At 35.7% G+C, this 19,635-nt stretch overlaps 5 protein-coding genes across 7 annotated transcripts; 2 read left to right on the forward strand and 3 right to left on the reverse strand.

Annotated features, from left to right (window-relative positions):
• Positions 1-2,011: 2,011 nt before the first annotated feature.
• Positions 2,012-4,450, reverse strand: LOC101211809 (acetylornithine aminotransferase, mitochondrial). The gene is made up of 3 exons (XM_004135821.3): positions 3,847-4,450; positions 3,323-3,760; positions 2,012-2,789 (listed from the first exon to the last, which is right to left on the reverse strand). The coding sequence occupies exons 1-3, from the start codon at positions 4,249-4,251 to the stop codon at positions 2,265-2,267; spliced, it is 1,368 nt and encodes a 455-aa protein (XP_004135869.1). The 5' UTR covers positions 4,252-4,450; the 3' UTR covers positions 2,012-2,264.
• Positions 4,451-5,074: 624 nt separating this feature from the next.
• LOC101212290 (F-box/LRR-repeat protein 14) lies at positions 5,075-8,103 on the reverse strand. 3 transcript variants are annotated; one of them, XM_031888376.1, is made up of 3 exons: positions 7,695-8,103; positions 6,913-6,987; positions 5,075-6,791 (listed from the first exon to the last, which is right to left on the reverse strand). In XM_031888376.1, exons 2-3 carry the CDS (start codon positions 6,916-6,918, stop codon positions 5,373-5,375), a joined length of 1,425 nt encoding a protein of 474 aa, XP_031744236.1. In that variant the 5' UTR covers positions 6,919-6,987; positions 7,695-8,103; the 3' UTR covers positions 5,075-5,372. The 3 variants fall into 3 exon arrangements, with proteins under 3 accessions (XP_031744236.1, XP_011659511.1, XP_011659510.1); XM_011661209.2 differs by lacking the exon at positions 6,913-6,987 and having other exon boundaries at positions 5,075-6,788; XM_011661208.2 differs by lacking the exon at positions 6,913-6,987 and having other exon boundaries at positions 7,695-8,101.
• Positions 8,104-9,345: 1,242 nt separating this feature from the next.
• On the reverse strand, positions 9,346-13,413 carry LOC101211320 (BRAP2 RING ZnF UBP domain-containing protein 2). Its single transcript, XM_011661211.2, has 12 exons — positions 13,095-13,413; positions 12,390-12,505; positions 12,167-12,275; positions 11,954-12,068; positions 11,608-11,705; positions 11,363-11,469; positions 10,984-11,230; positions 10,843-10,896; positions 10,516-10,659; positions 10,309-10,373; positions 10,041-10,095; positions 9,346-9,890 (listed from the first exon to the last, which is right to left on the reverse strand). The coding sequence occupies exons 1-12, from the start codon at positions 13,344-13,346 to the stop codon at positions 9,729-9,731; spliced, it is 1,524 nt and encodes a 507-aa protein (XP_011659513.1). The 5' UTR covers positions 13,347-13,413; the 3' UTR covers positions 9,346-9,728.
• A 300-nt stretch (positions 13,414-13,713) lies between these two features.
• Positions 13,714-16,260, forward strand: LOC105436191 (pentatricopeptide repeat-containing protein At1g80550, mitochondrial). The gene has a single exon (XM_011661213.2). The coding sequence runs from the start codon at positions 13,921-13,923 to the stop codon at positions 15,271-15,273; it is 1,353 nt and encodes a 450-aa protein (XP_011659515.1). The 5' UTR covers positions 13,714-13,920; the 3' UTR covers positions 15,274-16,260.
• On the forward strand, positions 15,814-19,357 carry LOC105436192 (putative UPF0481 protein At3g02645). The gene is made up of 3 exons (XM_011661214.2): positions 15,814-15,949; positions 17,105-18,890; positions 19,012-19,357. The coding sequence occupies exon 2, from the start codon at positions 17,156-17,158 to the stop codon at positions 18,881-18,883; it is 1,728 nt and encodes a 575-aa protein (XP_011659516.1). The 5' UTR covers positions 15,814-15,949; positions 17,105-17,155; the 3' UTR covers positions 18,884-18,890; positions 19,012-19,357.
• Positions 19,358-19,635: the final 278 nt, after the last annotated feature.

The raw sequence follows: 19,635 nt of genomic DNA on the forward strand, positions 1-19,635 counted from the left end.
AAAGAGATGGTTTTAATTAGGGAAGAAAGAGAGATTAAGAAAGGGATTAGGGAGGGGCAGTATGGGTAATTAAGAAGAAGGGGGATCTCGAGGGGAGGAATTATGGGCGTTGGATTAAAGAGCGTCATGGTGGCGTCAAGAGAAAAGATTGTTTGACTGTTTGGCTTAATTTGTGTTGTATTTAAAGACCTGTTTTTGGTATTAAGTATTCTTAATTAATTAATTAATTAATGGATGAGACTTAATTGAGTACGGGAAACTACACCCTAGTAACCGTTTGGATGGAAGCACCTCATAATCCCATCATCAAACTCCCTTCATCCTCTCTTCCAAACCATTAATATATTTTGTCCTATACTTATATAATTATTTAACAAAACTTTTAAAATGTTTCTTAAATATACTACAATCACCATATATATATATATATATAATGGTCTATAATCAAATATGTTATGTTATGTTATATATATGGGAAAAATGATATTGGTTAAGAATTTTGTATGGGATGTTTTTCTTTATATGGTACTTGCAAACATACTTTTAGGTAACAACTAAAAAACTGTGCTTCCTTTCACAACATGAGTTGTGAATAGTAATGTAAATCAATATCTCTAAGTTGAGACCACCATTTTATGTTTATGACACCAATTTGTTATTAATTATTATTGTATTAGAAAGTATAATTGTTTGAAACATTTCAAAACATAATTCAATTGGTTGAACTTGTTCGTGTTGACATAGACCATCTAAATATTTTATTATATGCATGTGAAAAAGTGAAAGATATTAAAGAAAGATAGGATGGTTGGTCGAAGGAAAGGCACTTGGAAACTTCAAAATAAGGTGAGGACGAAGGAAGAGTTGAGAAGAGATGTTAGATTATTTTAGGACATTGTCCAATGTGATGGGGTAAGTGCCCTTACTTTGATTTTGATAATTTGAGAAACATTCACTTTAAAAAAGAACACACAAAAACAAATAAAAGAATGTTTGTCTATACAATTACAACACTCTAAAACCAAATGATATACAATTATATTATTGTACATACATGGAAAGAAAAGGGGGTTAATTTAAAAGTACTCAAAAGATATATTGTTGTTTCCAAAGGATATAGTGTCTTACACACACTCTCTTGGATTAGGACACTTTGGATTTTGCTTGTGGGTTTAAAAGAGAGAATCCCAATAACAAAGAGTGTATGAAAGAGTACAAAAGGAAAAGAAAAAGGGTATGATATCATTATAACTTTATTGTTTTTGTACTTTGGTGTTTGTATGAAATGGTGTAAGTTCTATGTTTGGGAGATAGTTTTTCTTCTTTTCTTGAATTACTTGTGGGGGAATTTATATCTTGTATTCATTTTTTTGTCCCAAATAACACCAAGAAAAAAAATAAGTTGGTTTTGTGGGAAGTGCTTTCTCTCTTTTCATTGTCAACTAGCCTTTTTAACAACACTTTTCAATACTTCTTTGTCTCTTGAACCTAATGAGAAGCCAATGATAAAAGTACTTTCACTATCTATTTTTTTCATAATTGATAATGTTTATTTAAAATTTCATTTTCATTTTCGTTTAAATTTATTTAAGAAACTATGAAGGAATGTTATATCGGTATACAATTCTTTTAGTTAGCAAATCAACTCTAATATTATTTGATTTTGAGTGAGTTGAAACCTTATTTTAAAATTAAATGGGTAAAATCAATTCATTTTAACAAATACCATTACAATAATATTAAACAATCTTCTGAATTTATGAATTTTCTTTTCTAATAAAAAAGTATATTTGTAATAATTATTAATAATATGAAAACAATGAATCAAGGTTAGTTAATTATTTAGCACAATAACATGAAGTAGTAGAACTTGAAAGTATACTTTTCAATGATGTCTTTTTTATTTGGATTTAAAGTTACCAACAAAAACAATAATAATCATCATCGTAGTAAATAAAATTTGGAAATAATTGTTAATTTCACTAATGTTCTAATACTAAGACATAACATAAGAACAAAACTCATAATTTAAATATACTTTTTCTTAGTTTAGATCAGCTTAATATGATCAAAGTGGACTTTAAAACTAACGCTAATGATTTCATAAAAAAGAAACAACACTTGCAAAAAGCTTCTCCATTTCCACCTACTTTAAGACAAAACCACATAGCAAAATACAAGTTTATTTCAAATTATAACATTACATACAAGACTTGATGACATGATAGCATTTTGTTAAAAAACTAGCAGCTAAAACTTTAAGATCAGCCGAGTACAGAGATGCATTCAAGCATAATATTAGCAGCAAACTCCAGTTCTTGCTCTGTGATGATCAATGGTGGTACAAGTCGAACCACATTCCCCTGACCCGCTGTTAAAATTAGAAGGCCTGAGTTTCGACAAGCTTCTACGAGAGGACCTGCAGGCACGTCCAATTCTATTCCAATGATAAGGCCCTGCCCTCTAACTTCTTTAACATGTGAGTTTCCTCCCAGTTTTTGGTTTAGCAAATTCTTCATGTATTCACCTTTCCTGGAGACACTAAGCAAGAATGCAGGGTCTGAGATCTTGTCTACAACAGCGACTGCAGCATTGCAAACGAGTGGTGAGCCTGCAAAAGTGCTTCCATGGTCTCCATAGTTTATTGCAGCAGCGACTCTTTCAGTCACTAGTACGGCTCCAATGGGGAGACCTCCAGCTAGAGGCTTGGCAAGAGTCATTATATCTGGATATACACCATAAGCTTCATGTGCCCAGAGATGACCGTTTCTACCCAATCCACATTGAATCTACACATACAGAATAAAATTTAGGCAGTTTCTTAGTTTTTGCACTGATCGATCATTGGTTCATTTACCAACAAAGCAAATTGATAATGTAACACTACAACTAGTTGAATCAAATAATGGTTTACTGAAGATTAGTCAAGATACATGGAAGTTGATTTTGGACAATCATGGTACAAAGTAGACAAAATGTGGGAAGTTTCTAGTTTTCGTTAAAGTGATCATCGATTCAATTACCAAAAAAGCAATTTGATGATGCAACACTCCAACTAGTTGCATCAAACATTGTTAAAAAAAATTAATAAAAATGTACAAGTCACAAAATTTAGGTAGTTTCTTAGTTCTCTCTATTCGATCATTTACGAACAAAGCAATTTGATAAAGTATCACAACAACTATTTGAATCAAACAATTGTTCAGTACGATCAGTCTAGATATATGCAAGCCAATTTTCGACAATTATGGTACTAAGAAGACACAAGCGATGCTATGGATTCTTAGAAAGCTGTGAGCGATAAGGAGAGAATTTTTTATACCTCATCGAAGACTAGAAGAGTTCCAGCTTCATTACAAGCATTCCTCAAGGAAAGCAAGAACTCCTTTGTAGCACTGAAAATGCCACCTTCACCCTGAATGGGTTCCACGAAAACAGCAGCAATTTTCCCTGTGAGAATCAACTTGGTTGCAGCCTCAATATCACCATACGGCAAGAAAGAAACACCAGGCATAACAGGCTCAAAAGGAGTTCTGTAATGCTCTTTGCTCGTTAAGGCAAGAGCACCCATTGTCCTGCCATGAAAACAATTGGAAAAAGCAATGAACTCCACAGGGGGTAACTCATTGGATTCAGTATGAGAAAATCTCTGAAACTTTCTAGCAAATTTAATAGCAGCTTCATTTGCTTCCGTGCCAGAGTTGGTGAAAAACACACGATCCGCAAACGATTTAGCTACAAGGCGTTTTGCAAGTTCAACCTATAGCAATGAAAACAGGCAACTACACTTATAAACTAAACCCATTTACAATTCCAATTATATTTTCATTTCGGGGTTAGTTTCACCTGAGGAATTGAATGGAAGAGATTGCTAACATGGGAGACCGTATTCGCCTGCTCGATTACGGCTTGTAGCCAATCGGGGTCACCATGACCTAAGGAATTAACGGCGATTCCGGCGGCCATATCTAAATACTCTCGCCCATCAAGATCATACAGTTTACATCCTTTACCGCTGGAGAGAACCACCGGCGCACGAGCATAAGTTCCGACGAAAAGCTTCCGTTCTGAATCGATCACCTCCTCGCTCGAGCGACCCAGTTCCCCTTTTTGAAGCTTTGACGAACTGGGTCCTTGTAAATCAACACTAAGACAGGCGCGGATTCTTCCGCCATTGATGGGAGCTCGAAACAAGGTGAAATCGGGATGCGGAGGACTGGAACAACGGAAGAAAGATGGAAGCGAAGCCATTGGGGTAGTAGCTATGAGTAAGTCAGAGAAGAAAAGGGATTGAATAAAATTCACAGTGGAATCGGAGAAAGGGAGGAAACTGAAGGAATAGGCGGCTGGAAAATGAAGAAAACAAAATGAAATTGGTGTTCAAGGGCTTAGAGAGTGAAGGAGAAGAGGAGAGAAATGGCAATGAAAATGAAGGTTTCCTGTGGGAAGAAATGGCCATTGGGCTTTGAATTAAAAAATGGCCCTTTGAATAAGATGACGTGTAATATAATAAATATTAAAACCCTTTTGTCCCAATATCTTTTTGTCATAAAAGATGAGCATTTTACAAAAATAAAAAAGACTCAAAATATCATTATTAGAAACTAGAAAGATGCACTTTTTATTATTAATAAATTAAAATTTACTCTATTGGTAAACATTTCCTAATTTTTATTTTTGTATCTTATAAATAATTATTAAAAAGAAATTTTTAAAAAAATTAGGAGACATATTTGGGTTTTTTTTCTTTTCTTTTAGTAATAATAATAATAATATCACTATTTAAATCAAAATAAGATTACTTGGCAAAAATAAACATAAACATAGGGTATTGGAACCATGATGCTAGAAATTAAAAAAGGACACATGGTGCAAATGAGGTGACGTGGAGATTACATTGAGCATCAACGTCAGCATCATATCCACCTCAGACAACTAGCCAAAACCACTACAAGACAATTAACAAAAACATAAGGAAAAAAAACTTCCCTCAATATAATTCAAACAATTCAGTAAATCACACCTTATGTTAAGCCATATAAGTAAACTTTATAATCTTGACTACTTTGACACAAAATAAAAAATTTAAATCACTTAATCCAAGGGAAAACGAGATTAAATTTGTATACATATTATGTTTTGTTTTCTCTCCTCTTTTATGGCATTACCAAAGACTTTGTAAAAGCTAACACCAATCCATCTCTTTCTAGTTTCATATACAGATAGACAAACAAGAAGCAAAAGCAAATTACTTGACAAATGAATTGAGTCCATTATTATTACTTTTCACATTTTGGACTTAGTTAACACATTACAATCATTATCGAAGATCACTGATCAACTGTTGATGTGAGATGAAAACTCAGCAAGTTTCAATACATCCATGACAAGTCTTGCCTGAACGATATGGCTCTCGCAGCGCCATGGACGCCTCTCTCGGAGATTTGAGGGCAGTCCTCCACAACCAATGATTCGAGTTTGTATGTGTCGACCAGCAGCTTCAGACCGTCATCAGTGATCCCCAAGCATTTGCTCAGCCGTAGGTTTTGCAGTTGAGGGAACTGGCTTACTAGCTGTAGGCCATCGTCGCTTATCTCTTGGCATCTTACGAGCTCTAGAGATTCGAGATAGGAGGCCGAGCAGAGAGCTTCCAACCCCATGTCGTTGAAGGAGTAGACATGATCAAGGGCGAGCTCTCGAACGGGGCACATGCGAACTAAAACAAGGATCCCATTGAGGGAAAATGAAGATAGCGAGGGGAATTCACCATCTGCAAATGAGATTCTGACTGACTCGAGATGGGAGCAGTTTTCAGCTAAGGCTTTTAAGCTCTCATCTGTTAATCTCAGCGTGTTGTTGGCTAACAATGGGAGCGAAAAATCTGATGGAACTCGGAGGGAAATGGAACGGAGATTTCGTGATTCTCGAGCCAAGCTTATTATGTCACAATCTCTAACTCCAACACACATATCTAAGTGAACTTTTTGCAAGTTTTTGCATTTTCCCAACACACACGCAAGTCCTCTCCCTGGACTGATTATGCAGTTCACCAAGCTAAGTTCCAACATGTCATCACAAGAGATCCATTGCTTTTGCCATCGATCAACAGCTAAACGATCATAAACTTTCATGTATCGGTAGTTAGCATCTACTTCGAATTGCAGCCGCTTCAACTTTCGCCAGCTATGGCCTAGCTTTATCAGATCACCTTCACCAATTGCTCTACAGTTCCTGATTGAGAGATCTTCAAGTGTTTCAAGCTTGCCAAGGTATTCAAGCCACTCGACACTGCTGACATTCAAACATCGAATAAGATGGAGAACTGTGAGGTTTTTGCATCCAACAGCGATTGAAAATATCCCACAGCCAGTGATCCTAGGGGTGAAATTCAGCTTCAGAGCTGAAAGCTTGTAGCAGGAAATCAAATTCCGAAGTCCAACATCAGTGATGAATGTGCAATAGCTTAAGGTGAGATCGGTTAGAGATGGACAATGGTTGGAGAGAATGAAAAGTCCACGATCATCCAATTGCTTCCCTAGTTTTGACATCCAACCTGAATACGTGATCTCAATTCGTACTAAATTGGGAAACCTAAGACACAGAGATGTCAAAGCTTCATCTGCAGGGTCTAATCCACAACCAACTCGAAGGAACTGTCTGTTTTCTTTATCTAAACGATGAAGGCGCTTACATGACAATGCCAAAGAATTTCTGTCAACTGTTTTCTTAACTCTGTTCAATATTTCCCAAATCAATACTTCTGGTAAACTATCCATCGTAACAAGAAACTTCTGCATCATAAGATAATTATCCATTAGCAAAGATTCGAAAGGAGTTGAGCAGAAACTACAAAAACAGTATAATAACTCGTAATTGAATAAGTATCGCCATGGATCCTGGACAAGATCATACCGACATAGAATGAACTCCGTTTCTACTTTCATTAATGTCCAACAATGTGTGCTTCACATAATCAAAATCTAGCCACTATTAGACATAACATCAAAGAAACCAACCTCAAGTAAAAGGAAACTTTTCCACATCGGTTGCCAAAGAACTTGAAGAAATTGAATAAATAGTTAAACGATGTCACCAAATGTAAAGTGGAAAAACACAGAATTTTGAAGCCAACACATTGATTTTAGAGACCAGAAAAGCTATAAATAGTTTGAGATTAGAGTTTTTTTTCCAGAATCCGACAACATTGGATGGAAAATTCGAACCTGCTATTTGAAAGTTCTAGTTTAAATCAACCAGAAATGGTACAGCCCCAAATTTAAAGTCATGGAAGGAATCAACTATAAAGAGAAAATTGAAAGATTCATAATAAACGAAACAACAAGGAAGACAAGGCAACAACAAAAAAATACACACATTCAGAGGAATGCCCAACAAAAATAAGATAAGAACAAAACAAAAAATGGCACCATTCAGAGAGAGAGGCCATCAAAAGAAAAAGAAAACACAAACCGCAATAGAAGCAGAACAGGGAGATCATCAAGAGTTGTCAATAAACAAAGAACAAATAAAAGGACTAGTAGCAATTGTGTAAAGAGGAAAATAAGCAAAAAGGAATACATTTAAAACCCATCAACAGAGACGATTCAAACCCAATTCAATAACTTCTTTCAAAATACAGAAACAAAAAACAAAATATAAAATAGAGATCTACAAGAAGAATACAGAAATTTCACCTGAAAAAACGAAGAACCCACAAACGAAGAAGAGATAACGAACAGAAGTCAGATGGGTAAAATCAGTTTCCTTTGGATTACAAATTAGAGTGGAAGGGAAATTCAAATTGGGTTGTGGGTAAAAGTGAATAGATATTTATGGAGAAAAAGACATTGATAACGATTCAAATTCGCCACCAAAATATCTCGACGTCTACAAAATTTGTGCCTGTATATAAATATCAAAGAACAAATACAGAGAAAGGGTAGCAAAAGCGAAGAAACCGGAGACAGACTCAAGCGTTTGTATAGGATTTTGTAGAGAAGAAATTTGAGCGTTGATTATTGTTCTGCGTATTTCGATCGGTGATTCCGTTCAACAACTGCCAAGTTATCGGTGGATATGTTTACACTTTTTTTTTCTTTTGGACAAATATTGCTTACATTTTAGGAGTGGTACAAATAGATTAATTTTTTTTTGTCACGTCATTTTAATCTAATAGTCCATTTTGTAAAACCAATCTTTAACTAAGTATACACAATAATCAATATATAGGATGTCTAAATTAATTTGATTGTGAGAGAGTCTAGGATTAGGTGACTTAAACCCTAAGTTTAGCATGATATTCACTTAATGAAAGGTAGAAGAATGTGTACATCCATATAAATTTTGTGATTTAAATTGGTAAGATCATTAAATTTTAATTTAATATAAAGTCCATGTATAACTTACTATTTGCATTTTATCTTTATGCAATATCAATATTATCAAAATTATCGAAACTTAATTTTACAAAAAGTTTAATGAAAATATCGATAATTGTGGATGTGAAGAGGTTTTTATTATTTATATTACATTAACATTTGCTACATTGTGCTTCTTATTTGTTATGTTTTTTGAAATTTTCTATTGTATAATGAAAATGTCGACTAACTTTTAATGTCTCTCAAACTCTTATAAATGTGGAATATTGATGAAAATAAGACATGTCGACAAAAAAAATTAATATTATACATGACCTAATTTCAAATTTTTATTTCATCCATTGAATGAAAGAAGATTGAGCAGTTAACTTTTGAAGTGGTAATAATATTTTTGCTAATTTTGAGAATAATGATATAAACTTTACATCATTTAAGTTAAACATAGACTCATGTTTGCATATTTTTACTCTTCAATTGTTTTAAAAGCAATTCATCATGTCTATTTTTACTCTTCCATTGTTTTAAAAAAATATATCGTGTCACACTTCCTATAAGACAAAAGCACGAGCTAAACAATGTTAGAGTTTGAATTAGAATAAAAAGTAGTAAACAATCTTTTCCCTCCTCAAGTTGAACAAACATAGGCGTACATGGTCGAACACACAACATCAATAAATAAACTAAAGAATCTTATCCAATCGGGCGAAGTTTATTTGTTATGTTATTGCTCATTGAAGGTGTTCATCCAAATAATATGAATACTTTTTTCTTAGTATAACAAATATATATATATAGTTGAAAGATTTTAACTCACCTATTTTTGTTAGGTAAAACTTGCTTGCCACTTACCTATCCTTGTACAATTGCACTACTATATAACTTTTTTACATATATATAAGTATCCAAACCTACTCATGTGTATATTGACTAATCTCGCGAGATACCTTTCTGATTTTACAGTATTTGGTTGTCAAAAATATTGATAAGATATTAAATCATAAGTAAATGATCACCCTAGATTAAACTCATTTCCTCTTAGCCCGGGCTAATTAGATGTATGCCTTTTATTTACTACTAGGATAACCTATAATTCACTTGTGTACTCAAACTCAAAAGAAAGGAAGATTTGCTAGCTAAGAGCTTGAGAGATTCAATAGCTATCTACAGAATTCTGCACGTACAATTAACTAGGCCCTTCATCGGTGCAGAAGTATTTCTAACTTCATTGGCTTCATTTACCATGAATGTCTAAATTGCCAACACTGAATACTGTCCTGTTCATCTTCATCTGTGTGTACAGCGAAAAGTAGAGTTGGAATAGACAAACCGTAGCGACGTCAGTGATCAAACTTAGCTTTTTTTCTTGTTGTTGGATTTGGAGCTTCCTTTCCCATTGTTCTTAGAAGATGGCTCTGGTGATATTGGCAGAATACTGGCTTCTCTTGCTTCACCTGTTACTGATAGCTGCTCCATCTGCTGGCCAGTTTCTAAGAGGGCCATAAGTTCTCCAAGCTGAAAGTAACATAAGAACAACTATTAATTCGATATGATTTACAGTACCATACCAAATTAAGCCGTTGAGGCCAGATTTCATGAGCTTTATGTCTAGAGAGAGGTTAAAAGAAAGGGGAGAGGAATTGAGAGGTAGAAAACATGCATCACCTGTGCTTCTAAATCCTGTATTTTGTAGTCCTTTGCTTCTACGCTTTTCTTTTCCCTGAGTGCAAATAAGATGCCTCAAATACTTGAAAAGAAAATGAAAAGGACCTTCATACAGAAATATCTGCTGCTCTGTTTGTGTTCAATAATTAATTTTTGAGATATAAATTATGTTTATTTCCTGAAACAGCTCAAGTTGATGGGTAACAACAAACACATATATGCTTAATTGGGAATTAATCATCTTTAAGGCAATAGGATAGACATTTACCTTTCTTCCATTTCTCGAATCTTTGTTTTCCATATCTCCTGGTTTTTCAAGAGATTCTCATTCAGCTGCAGGCAAAGAAACGATAAATCACCGTCAAAGCTAACAGGATTATCATAGCATTTTAGTAGATAACGTGTCTCAATTATCGCATCATCCAATACAAGGAAAGTAAACTTAAACTACATTCTAGCAGAAGAGGTCACTAACATCATCTAGAAATTTTTTTTCCTTGATGCACTTATCCAGCTTAGCTTGCATCTTCTGCAGTTTTTGATTGATGGTCTTCTCAGTAGCTCTAGATATTTCTCTTTCAGTTTCTTCTTTGACTTCTAGTAGCAGCGACTCAAAATACTACAATTGTGACAAATGAACTGGTGAAAAATCTAAAAGTGTAGCAAAAGCTTAGAATTTAAGTATCAACGATCCCCCAGACTACTCACATTCCATTGAGGACTTTAATCTTAAGCTTGTGATCTTAATAGAAATGAGTAAAATCATTGGTGGTAAGAAGTTAATAAGGAATAGAAAACATACTAGTTTTTGGTTCTCGAGTTGACCAGTAAGCAGTTCATTGTATTCGTTGACAATCTATCAGTATTTTCACAATTAGTTAGCACATATTTTTCGAGAAGATAACCAAGGGCAGTAACGTGTACAAGGGGAAAGAGATATTACAAGTTCAACTCTACTGTTCAAAAGAGCCTCACTAGTTGCAGCATCTAGACCACCACAACTCATGCACCCATCATTAGCATGAGCACAATATGAATTCAACTCAACTAATTTTCCATCCGTTTTGGATTGGATCAAACGATGGACGTAGTTATCTCCTGCATAATCCCATACACGTTGAGTTTCTAACTCAAGTGAATAACAGTGCTGCGTATCTTTCCAATGTACAATAGCATGCCCTTCTTTATATCTGAACCAGAATAATCAATATTTTAGGAGTCCAACCAATATAAAACTTAAAAGAGGTATGAAAAAAAGGCAATAATATTCCTGTGACAAAAAAGGATAAGAAAAAAAAAAAAAAAAAAGCAGAAAACATTACCTGCCACAGCCAACAAAGCCGCAGATAACACAAATCCACAGGTTTTCGGAAGTCTGACAAATAAAGCATACTGATTTCTCAGGCTGCTGCTGACAATATCGACACACCTAGAAATTGTCAAACAAACTTCATTAGTGACTAAATATCTTAGCTGTCAGCTGATGAGCTTTCGAGTTAAACTAACCAAAACTAGAGGAAAAGTGTTTGAATAAAAACATCAGTTAAAAGCTGAGAGAATCACCCACCGGACAAGAGGAATCACTCCATTTTGATATACACGAACAATGGAAGGAATGATTGCAGATAGTAGTAAGAATTCCACTCGTCTCTTGGTCTAATCTATCTGTGGCATTGGGAGTAAAAAGGTGAAACCAAATATAAAGAAGCAAATTAACAAGGGAACAATACCAAACATGCTTAAGCGAATGCTGTTAGTTAATGAAATAGAGCCTGTGTGGGTCATCTGCATGATCTAAAAGGTTTATATTGGAATGAAAGAATGTAGACACTGCATAGAAAAGTTTCAACAGACAACACGCTTAAAATTTGTTTTAAGAAACACAAAATTTAAAGCATTTCCATTACACTTACCCAAACAAACTGGACATGTTGGCTGCTCGGTTGAACTGGCAGGGGATGCTTGTGCATGCTCGATTGAGGCTGTGTACTGAACATCAACCATGAAAAGCAGGTGACAAACTTCTGCCTGTATTAAATTGCAATAAATGAAAACAGAAAGTTCTATCAACAAGGCTGTAGTCCCTAAATAAGCCTGTCAAAGTGAATAAACGTGTCAGAGCCAACCTCCAGAGATGAGTAACGCTTCTCATTCAAATGCTTGTAGAAGTTATCGGCTGAATCCTGACTTCGAAATCTGATTAATATGCTGTACCTGTCCTCCATCCCATCGCCTCTATCCACACAGGTGCAACAACAATAAGGAATAAATTAAAACCAATATAAAACCCACAATATCTAGAGAAATACCTAATGACTAAAACTTTGAGTAATAGTTGAGCAATTAAACCTGACAACTCGCATCTCCAAAATTTCATGAATGAAAGAACCACAAAACTGGCAAAAGTCTGCATAAGTCATATGGTTTGGCACTCCAAGTACGCAAACAAGAGGCTTCCTCTCAACCTAAGCAACACAAACTATTCGTTCAGAACAAAAAATCCAATCTGTAGGATCGTTATTGTTTATCGAGTGTGTTATAAAATCGATAATCAAAAGAAAGCAAGAAAACAACAACCAATAATGATGGTGAATACTTCAGAAATTTGATTCGTTTAAATTTCATTTCATTCAATCCCTTTGAACCAATCACGATAAAGGAAAGCGATTAAAAGAAAATTCAATTTCAAAGGTCCCATTTGATAAACATGTTGTTCTTTATTTTTAGTTTTTGAAAATTAACCCTGTAAACACCCCTCCCACCTCTAAATTTGTTGCTATTAGAAATCTTGTTTTCGTTTTTGGAATTTAGTTATTAATAATTCAATTTTCACACTCAAAGGAAAATGCAAACCAATGAAATGACATAAGAGCATTGTAGAATTTGAAAGCTAGGCTAACTTGTTGCCAAGGAAACCCTAAATTCTGCCCTAGAAAACACCAACAATAAGCCACAGTAATTATCCCAAACAACAGAAATCACTTTGAAGACTGACAAATTGAAATTCTTCTGCAACGAAACGCAAGAAATGAAGATCAAAGAAGCGCAGCTCACAGGGAGAGCAGAAGATGATGTGGAGGATGAGGAGGAAGAGTCATCTCGGAAAAGATGTACGACACCTCTGATTTCTTCGATTCTGGGGTTTCCAGAGGAGAAATGAAAGGCCTGTGTCGAACCAGAAATGGAGGATGATGATGTGGAAAAAGAAACGCTGGGATCGCTTGAAACCAGTGACGATTTTGGAGCCCGGAACCCTTCATCGGAGGTTGCCGGTACGTCGAGTGCGGTGGTAGAGGTAGTTAGCATTCCGGCGGCAGAATTGAGTTCTCGCGGGTAAACGATTTTACGCTCCTCGTGTATCAACTTTTAATTATATACGTATATATAGCTAATCTAAACAATACTAAAGTTTAGCTTTGGTATTGATTTTTAAAAAATAGGGGTTTTCTAATAAATATAACAAACAAACTATTTAGTATATATTAATATAAAATATCAAAATTATTTTGTTAACATGCAAGGTCATAGGCGAGCTCATTATATAGATTTTGATACACGTTTTCAAATATACCATACGTTAAATGAACTGATTCTTTTAGTTATTAAATCTCGAACATGAAATATTTCATCATGAATAATTATTCATTTAGTTATTGAATCCGGACCTCAATGGCATCTAGAAAAAGATAAAACAAGTGTTCTCATTATTAGGTGGGAACAAAAAAACCAAAAATTGGGCACGACTTGAAGCCCTAATCTTTCGTCCTTGGTTGGGCAGCTGATCGGCCAGCCCAGGCATTAAGAGTCCATTGTTCTAAACTCCCATTGCTTTCTTCTCCTGCTCGCTCAGGACCCAAAACTCTAAATTCTCTTATCGGAAATGCTTTTTTCCGTCGCTTCCCGCCGTTTCCTTCCGCCGGCAACCATTTTCTTTTCCACCAAAGCAATCAGTCCCATTCCCGAGTTCGATTTCAAGTTTAACACCTCGGAACGTCGTCCGACACACACTAATTTCGACCCTTTCACTGTTCGTGAAGCGCTTGATTCTTACTGCAATGACTGGAAGCGATCGTACGAGTTTTTCAACTGGGTTGAATCAGAATGTAAGTTCGATCACACCACCGAGACATACAATCGCATGCTGGACATTCTCGGTAAGTTCTTCGAGTTCGATCTTTCCTGGGTCTTGATTAACCGTATGCGACAATCCCCGTCTGCGTCACCGGATCACGCCACGTTTCGAATTTTGTTTAAGCGTTATGCGTTGGCTCATTTGGTTAGTGAAGCGATTGCTGCTTATGAGAGATTACGGGAGTTTAAATTGAGGGATGAGACTTCGTTTTGTAATCTTATTGATGCACTTTGTGAGTCTAGACATGTCGATGAAGCGCAAGAACTGTGTTTTGGGAAGAATAGGAAGTTGGATTGTGATTCGAGTACGAAGATTCATAACTTAATTCTTCGTGGTTGGCTTAAGATGGGATGGTGGAGTAAATGTAGAGACTTTTGGGAAGAAATGGATAAGAAGGGCGTTCGTAAGGATTTACATTCGTATTCGATATATATGGATATACAGTGCAAGAGTGGGAAACCTTGGAAGGCTGTTAAATTGTACAAGGAGATGAAAAAGAAGGGAATGAAATTGGATGTAGTGGCCTATAATACGGTGATTCATGCTGTTGGGATTTCGGAAGGTGTCGATTTTGCCAGCCGGGTGTTTCATGAGATGAAGGAAATGGGGTGTAAGCCTAACGTTGTGACTTGCAATACTGTTATTAAGCTGTTTTGTGAGAATGGAAGATTCAAGGATGCCCACATGATGCTCGACCAAATGCTTAAGAGGGACTGTCAACCTAATGTTATCACCTATCATTGTTTTTTCAGGTCTCTTGAAAAGCCGAAAGAGATTCTCGTGTTATTTGATAGGATGATTAAATATGGGGTTCATCCAAAAATGGATACCTATGTGATGCTCTTGAGGAAGTTTGGAAGATGGGGGTTTCTAAGACCAGTGTTTTTAGTGTGGAATAAGATGGAGGAACTTGGGTGTAGCCCGAATGAGTGTGCTTACAATGCTTTAATTGATGCTCTTGTGGAGAAGGGAATGATAGATATGGCTAGAAAGTATGACGAAGAGATGGTAGCGAAAGGTCTTTCACCTAAGCTGAGAGTGGAATTGGGGACACAGATGATGAATGGTGGCTATCATGCCAATGTGAACTGCAACAAGTAGATAGTAATGGCACTTCTCGTTACTTGTAGACGCATATGATCTTGCAGTATATTATTACCCAGATTAAGACGTTGCAAAAAAGGTGGAGTCTAACTGGTTGAGCTTTTATCTGGGTTCTGTTATACAGAAATTTGAGGAGAGACAAACAGAGCATATGGGAATACGTTGTTAAACATCTGCCAAACATGATTTACACAATATTACTAGTTAAGCTCTAATCTTGAATGTTGAAGTTTGCCATTTTTTTTCATTCAGATTAGATATCAATGGCAGGCTATCATGATGTTTGGATGTGTTTCCAGTTCTTAAGGCACTCAGCTGACGATCTCTCAGATTCTTCGTGAGGGTATCAAATTATTGATGATTGATGAGACCATACGTTTGACAAATTAATTGAGAAACCATATTCTTGCTACCTCCGAAAACAAAGAAGAAGTTATTCTATGGATTTTGGTTTCTACTTTATCCATCCCCTGACAAAGATTTAAATTTCTCCCTAACAAGGAGAACAGCACCAGAACTTCAGAAAGCCTCGAGTTTCCTTTTTTGAATTAAAAACTTCCAAGGGACTGATGAAATTAAAACTCAGGGGTAGCAAGCTGCAAGCTGCAAGCTTAACGATGTGGATGCCAAGACTCTCCAATACTTTTGACAAACATCACTGAGATGAGGGGTAGTAAGTAAATGAATTACTGAGGAAATTATTAATATGTAACTTTTGTTTTTCATTTTCTCCTTAAAGCTCTTTACTTTTGCTATATCAACAGACTCATGTTTTTTTTTTAAATATAATTAAAATTATAGCAAAAAGGAGCGGGCTAAGGCTTACTTTTAACATTTATTTATGTAGTTGTTTTAATTTTAGTAAGACAATAGCTACCTTTGGGGTTTCTTATTATCCCTGGTGTGTGAAACAGATTACATGTATGATATGACGGTCTATCTTTTTCTGATGTTCTAGTGCAAGAAGGAATTGGATTAAAAGAATAAGGACACACTTGATTACCCTTTATGATCTGCTAATTGTTTACAATGGCAAAACTGCTAGTGTTGAAAATATTTTCAAATATAGCAAAATGTCAATGTCTATCAATGATGGACTTTTAATAGATAATGATAGACATCAATCATTCTCTATCATTTTATAGACAATGAAATTTTGCTTTGTTTATAAAGTTCATTAGGCTTTATTTGAATATAACCATATATGATATAATAGTGTCACCAAACAATTGCTTAAATAATTTGAAGAATTCTATCCTTCGTGTGGGACAACAGTTATAAAAAATGTGCGGTTTTGGAATTATGTGGTGGGTAATTTTATTTTTATTGGCATATAAAAGGCAAGTTGGGCCGTTATATATATATATATATGTACTTATATATTTGTCGAAGTCAAAGAAACAAAAAACAATGTAGCATGCATGATTAATATGCTAAATATACATATTTTTTTTATTATAACTTTCCTGATTTCGATCTGAAAATTATTGCATTTCCACATCCATGTAGTAGGCAATCAGTCGCTTCTCTTATTTTTCTGGCGTCATTTCTGTTCTTTTCTGATCTTTAATTTTTGTATGGACTTAAAAAATAACACATCAAACCACGTTCTATATGTTATTTCTCTCCCTTGCCCCAGGACAAGAAAACTTCGTTGACAAAATTTTATCTAAGATGGTGGGATTGTGTGAACTGTTTGGTAAAAAAATCAGTAGAGGATCATTTCAGAAGACATTAGCCTTGATTAAAGAGAATTAAATTGGTCGTTGATGAGATTGATGGTTTGCATGCTTATAAGATATAAATCCTCCAACTTCCAAATTGCCAGGTACCGATGTCCAATCCATAGCAGAGATAATTACCATCCCAGTGCTCAACCATGAGGTTCTCCAGCAAATCACGATTACATTCTCTTCCTGCTGGAAATTCTTGGGGATTAAACTCAGACTTTGATGAGGAAAGATGGGTCATTCAAATTCGTCAATCCTTAGATGAAGAAGAGCTCGAGGAAGATACAGGAATTCCAGTATGCATATTCAATGTCCCCAAGTCTCTTATGGTCATTGATCCTGATTCCTATATCCCACAGGAAGTGGCAATTGGTCCATACCATCACTGGCGCCAAGAGCTGTATGAGATGGAGAGGTACAAGATTGCTGCAGCCAAAAGAGCTCAAAAACAGCTCCAAAGCCTCAAGTTTCACGACCTCGTGGAGAAATTGACCAAGCACGAGCAAAAGACCCGAGCATGCTACCACAAATACCTCAATTTCAACAGTGAAACATTTGCTTGGATGATGGCCGTTGATGCCTCCTTCCTGCTCGAGGTTCTCCGAGTATATACGAGAGAAGAAACAAGTATCTCAAGTGTTTCCTCAAAGTTGTCATATTTGGTAGATTATGAGGGAAGGAAGTCAGCACATAATGCCATTCTGAGAGACATAGTAATGCTTGAGAATCAGATACCTTTATTTGTTTTGAGAAAGATGTTGGAACTTCAATTTTCAGCTGTTGAACCAGCAGATCAATTGTTGCTTTCTATGCTCCTGGGACTCTACGAACATCTTTCTCCTTTCAAGGTGATGGAAGATTTGGTGGAACTTCAAGTTTCGGTCTCAGAATGCTTTCATTTGCTGGATTTTTTGTACAGAATTATTACTCCAAAGTTGGCTGATACATTGGAGACCATGGAAGACGATCAAAATCAACAGGAACCCGCCATAGAAATTGTTGAAAGTACCTTTAAACACCCATGCAGTCCCTTAAGTAGTCTGGGAAGTGAAATTTGGAAGATTCTCTCAAAGTTAAACAAAGGTCCGGTACATTTATTCAAAAGAATAGCTGGTTCTAGGCCCTTACTAGTGATCTTCAAACTGCCATGGACAATCGTCTCTAACATTCCTGGAATAGGGATTCTGATGAAGCCTCTTGAATACATATTTTCACTGAAAAAGGGTGAAGAAGAAAATGATCCAGAAAAGGGGGGGAGTTCAAGGAAAGATGGAAAAATTAGACTTCCTTTGTTGGAGGAAATAACAATTCCTTCAGTGTCGGAGCTGACAAAATCGGGGGTTCTTTTCTTGCCCATTGGTGGAGGCGTCTCAGCCATTGCCTTTGACTCAAAGGCAGTGATATTTAACCTTCCTACCATTAAGCTGGATGTGAACTCTGAAGTAGTCTTGAGAAACTTGGTAGCATATGAAGCTTCAAAATCATCAGGGCCTTTGGTTTTCACCCGTTTCATCGAACTAATGAATGGGATCATTGATTCTGAGGAGGACGTGAAATTGCTGAGGGAAAAAGGAATCATTTTGAACCATTTGAAGAGCGATGCAGAAGTAGCCGAGCTCTGGAACGGGATGAGCAAATCCATCAAGTTGACGAAAGTGCCATTCTTGGATAAGGTAATTGAAGATGTAAATAAGCATTACAGTAATAGATGGAAGGTTAAAGCAGCAAAATTTGTAGAAAAGTACGTGTTTGGTTCATGGCCATTGCTTGCACTTCTGGCTACCATTCTGCTCTTGGCTATGAATGCATTGCAAGCATTTTGCTCAGTTTATAGCTGCTCTCGGTTCTTCAATCATCTCAGCACTGCCGGGACCTAGCTTGCAGGTTTTTCTCATAATTCTTTACCTAAATAACAGCGGAGCTTTGCCTTTTCTTTCCAATTCCTTTAGCTTTATGTTTTCTTGATGTTGTTATGATTTATAATTCCAAGTTTGTTTGAAACCAGTGGTTTGTTGAGCCATTCGTTCTCCCTTCTCGATCGGCTTTTGCCAGCCTTAAAGCATTAAAAGAAGGAAATGGAGGAAGGCTTTCTGCTCTACTTGTCTTCGGTCTTGGGCTACACAAGAACTTCGTGGGTAATCTTTTTTCTTTAATAGTTTGATGTCAAATATGAAAAGAAAAGATTCGTCCAATTTGTGGAATGGGTTGTTTCTTGATGGTACCAAAGTCATTGTTTTATATTACATTGACAAGAATTTAATGTTCGAGTATCGAACTTCTAACCTCAAATTTAACAGCAAAATTTTATGCTAATTGAGTTATGCTTAATCTGACACATTGAGTTTAGACTTGATGGTATGGTTTGGTATCGTTTGTAATATGTTTTCTTTCTTTTTCATTGTCATGTCATCGACGGGGTCAAGTCCTTGGATAGCTGCCCCATTTGGAGTTTCTACTATTGTTCTATTCGTATGTTGGAAGTTTATACTAAATATATATAAATGCAACAAAATGTAATGTCAAAATTTATGAATGTTAATAAAACTTTTGAAAATAAATGTTATTTTTCAATAAACTATGAAGCTCATAGGTTTTTATTTATTTATTTTTATTTGAAAAAGATAAAAAT

Source organism: Cucumis sativus, chromosome 7 (genome assembly GCF_000004075.3).
Source record: "Cucumis sativus cultivar 9930 chromosome 7, Cucumber_9930_V3, whole genome shotgun sequence".
Lineage (NCBI taxonomy): Eukaryota > Viridiplantae > Streptophyta > Magnoliopsida > Cucurbitales > Cucurbitaceae > Cucumis > Cucumis sativus.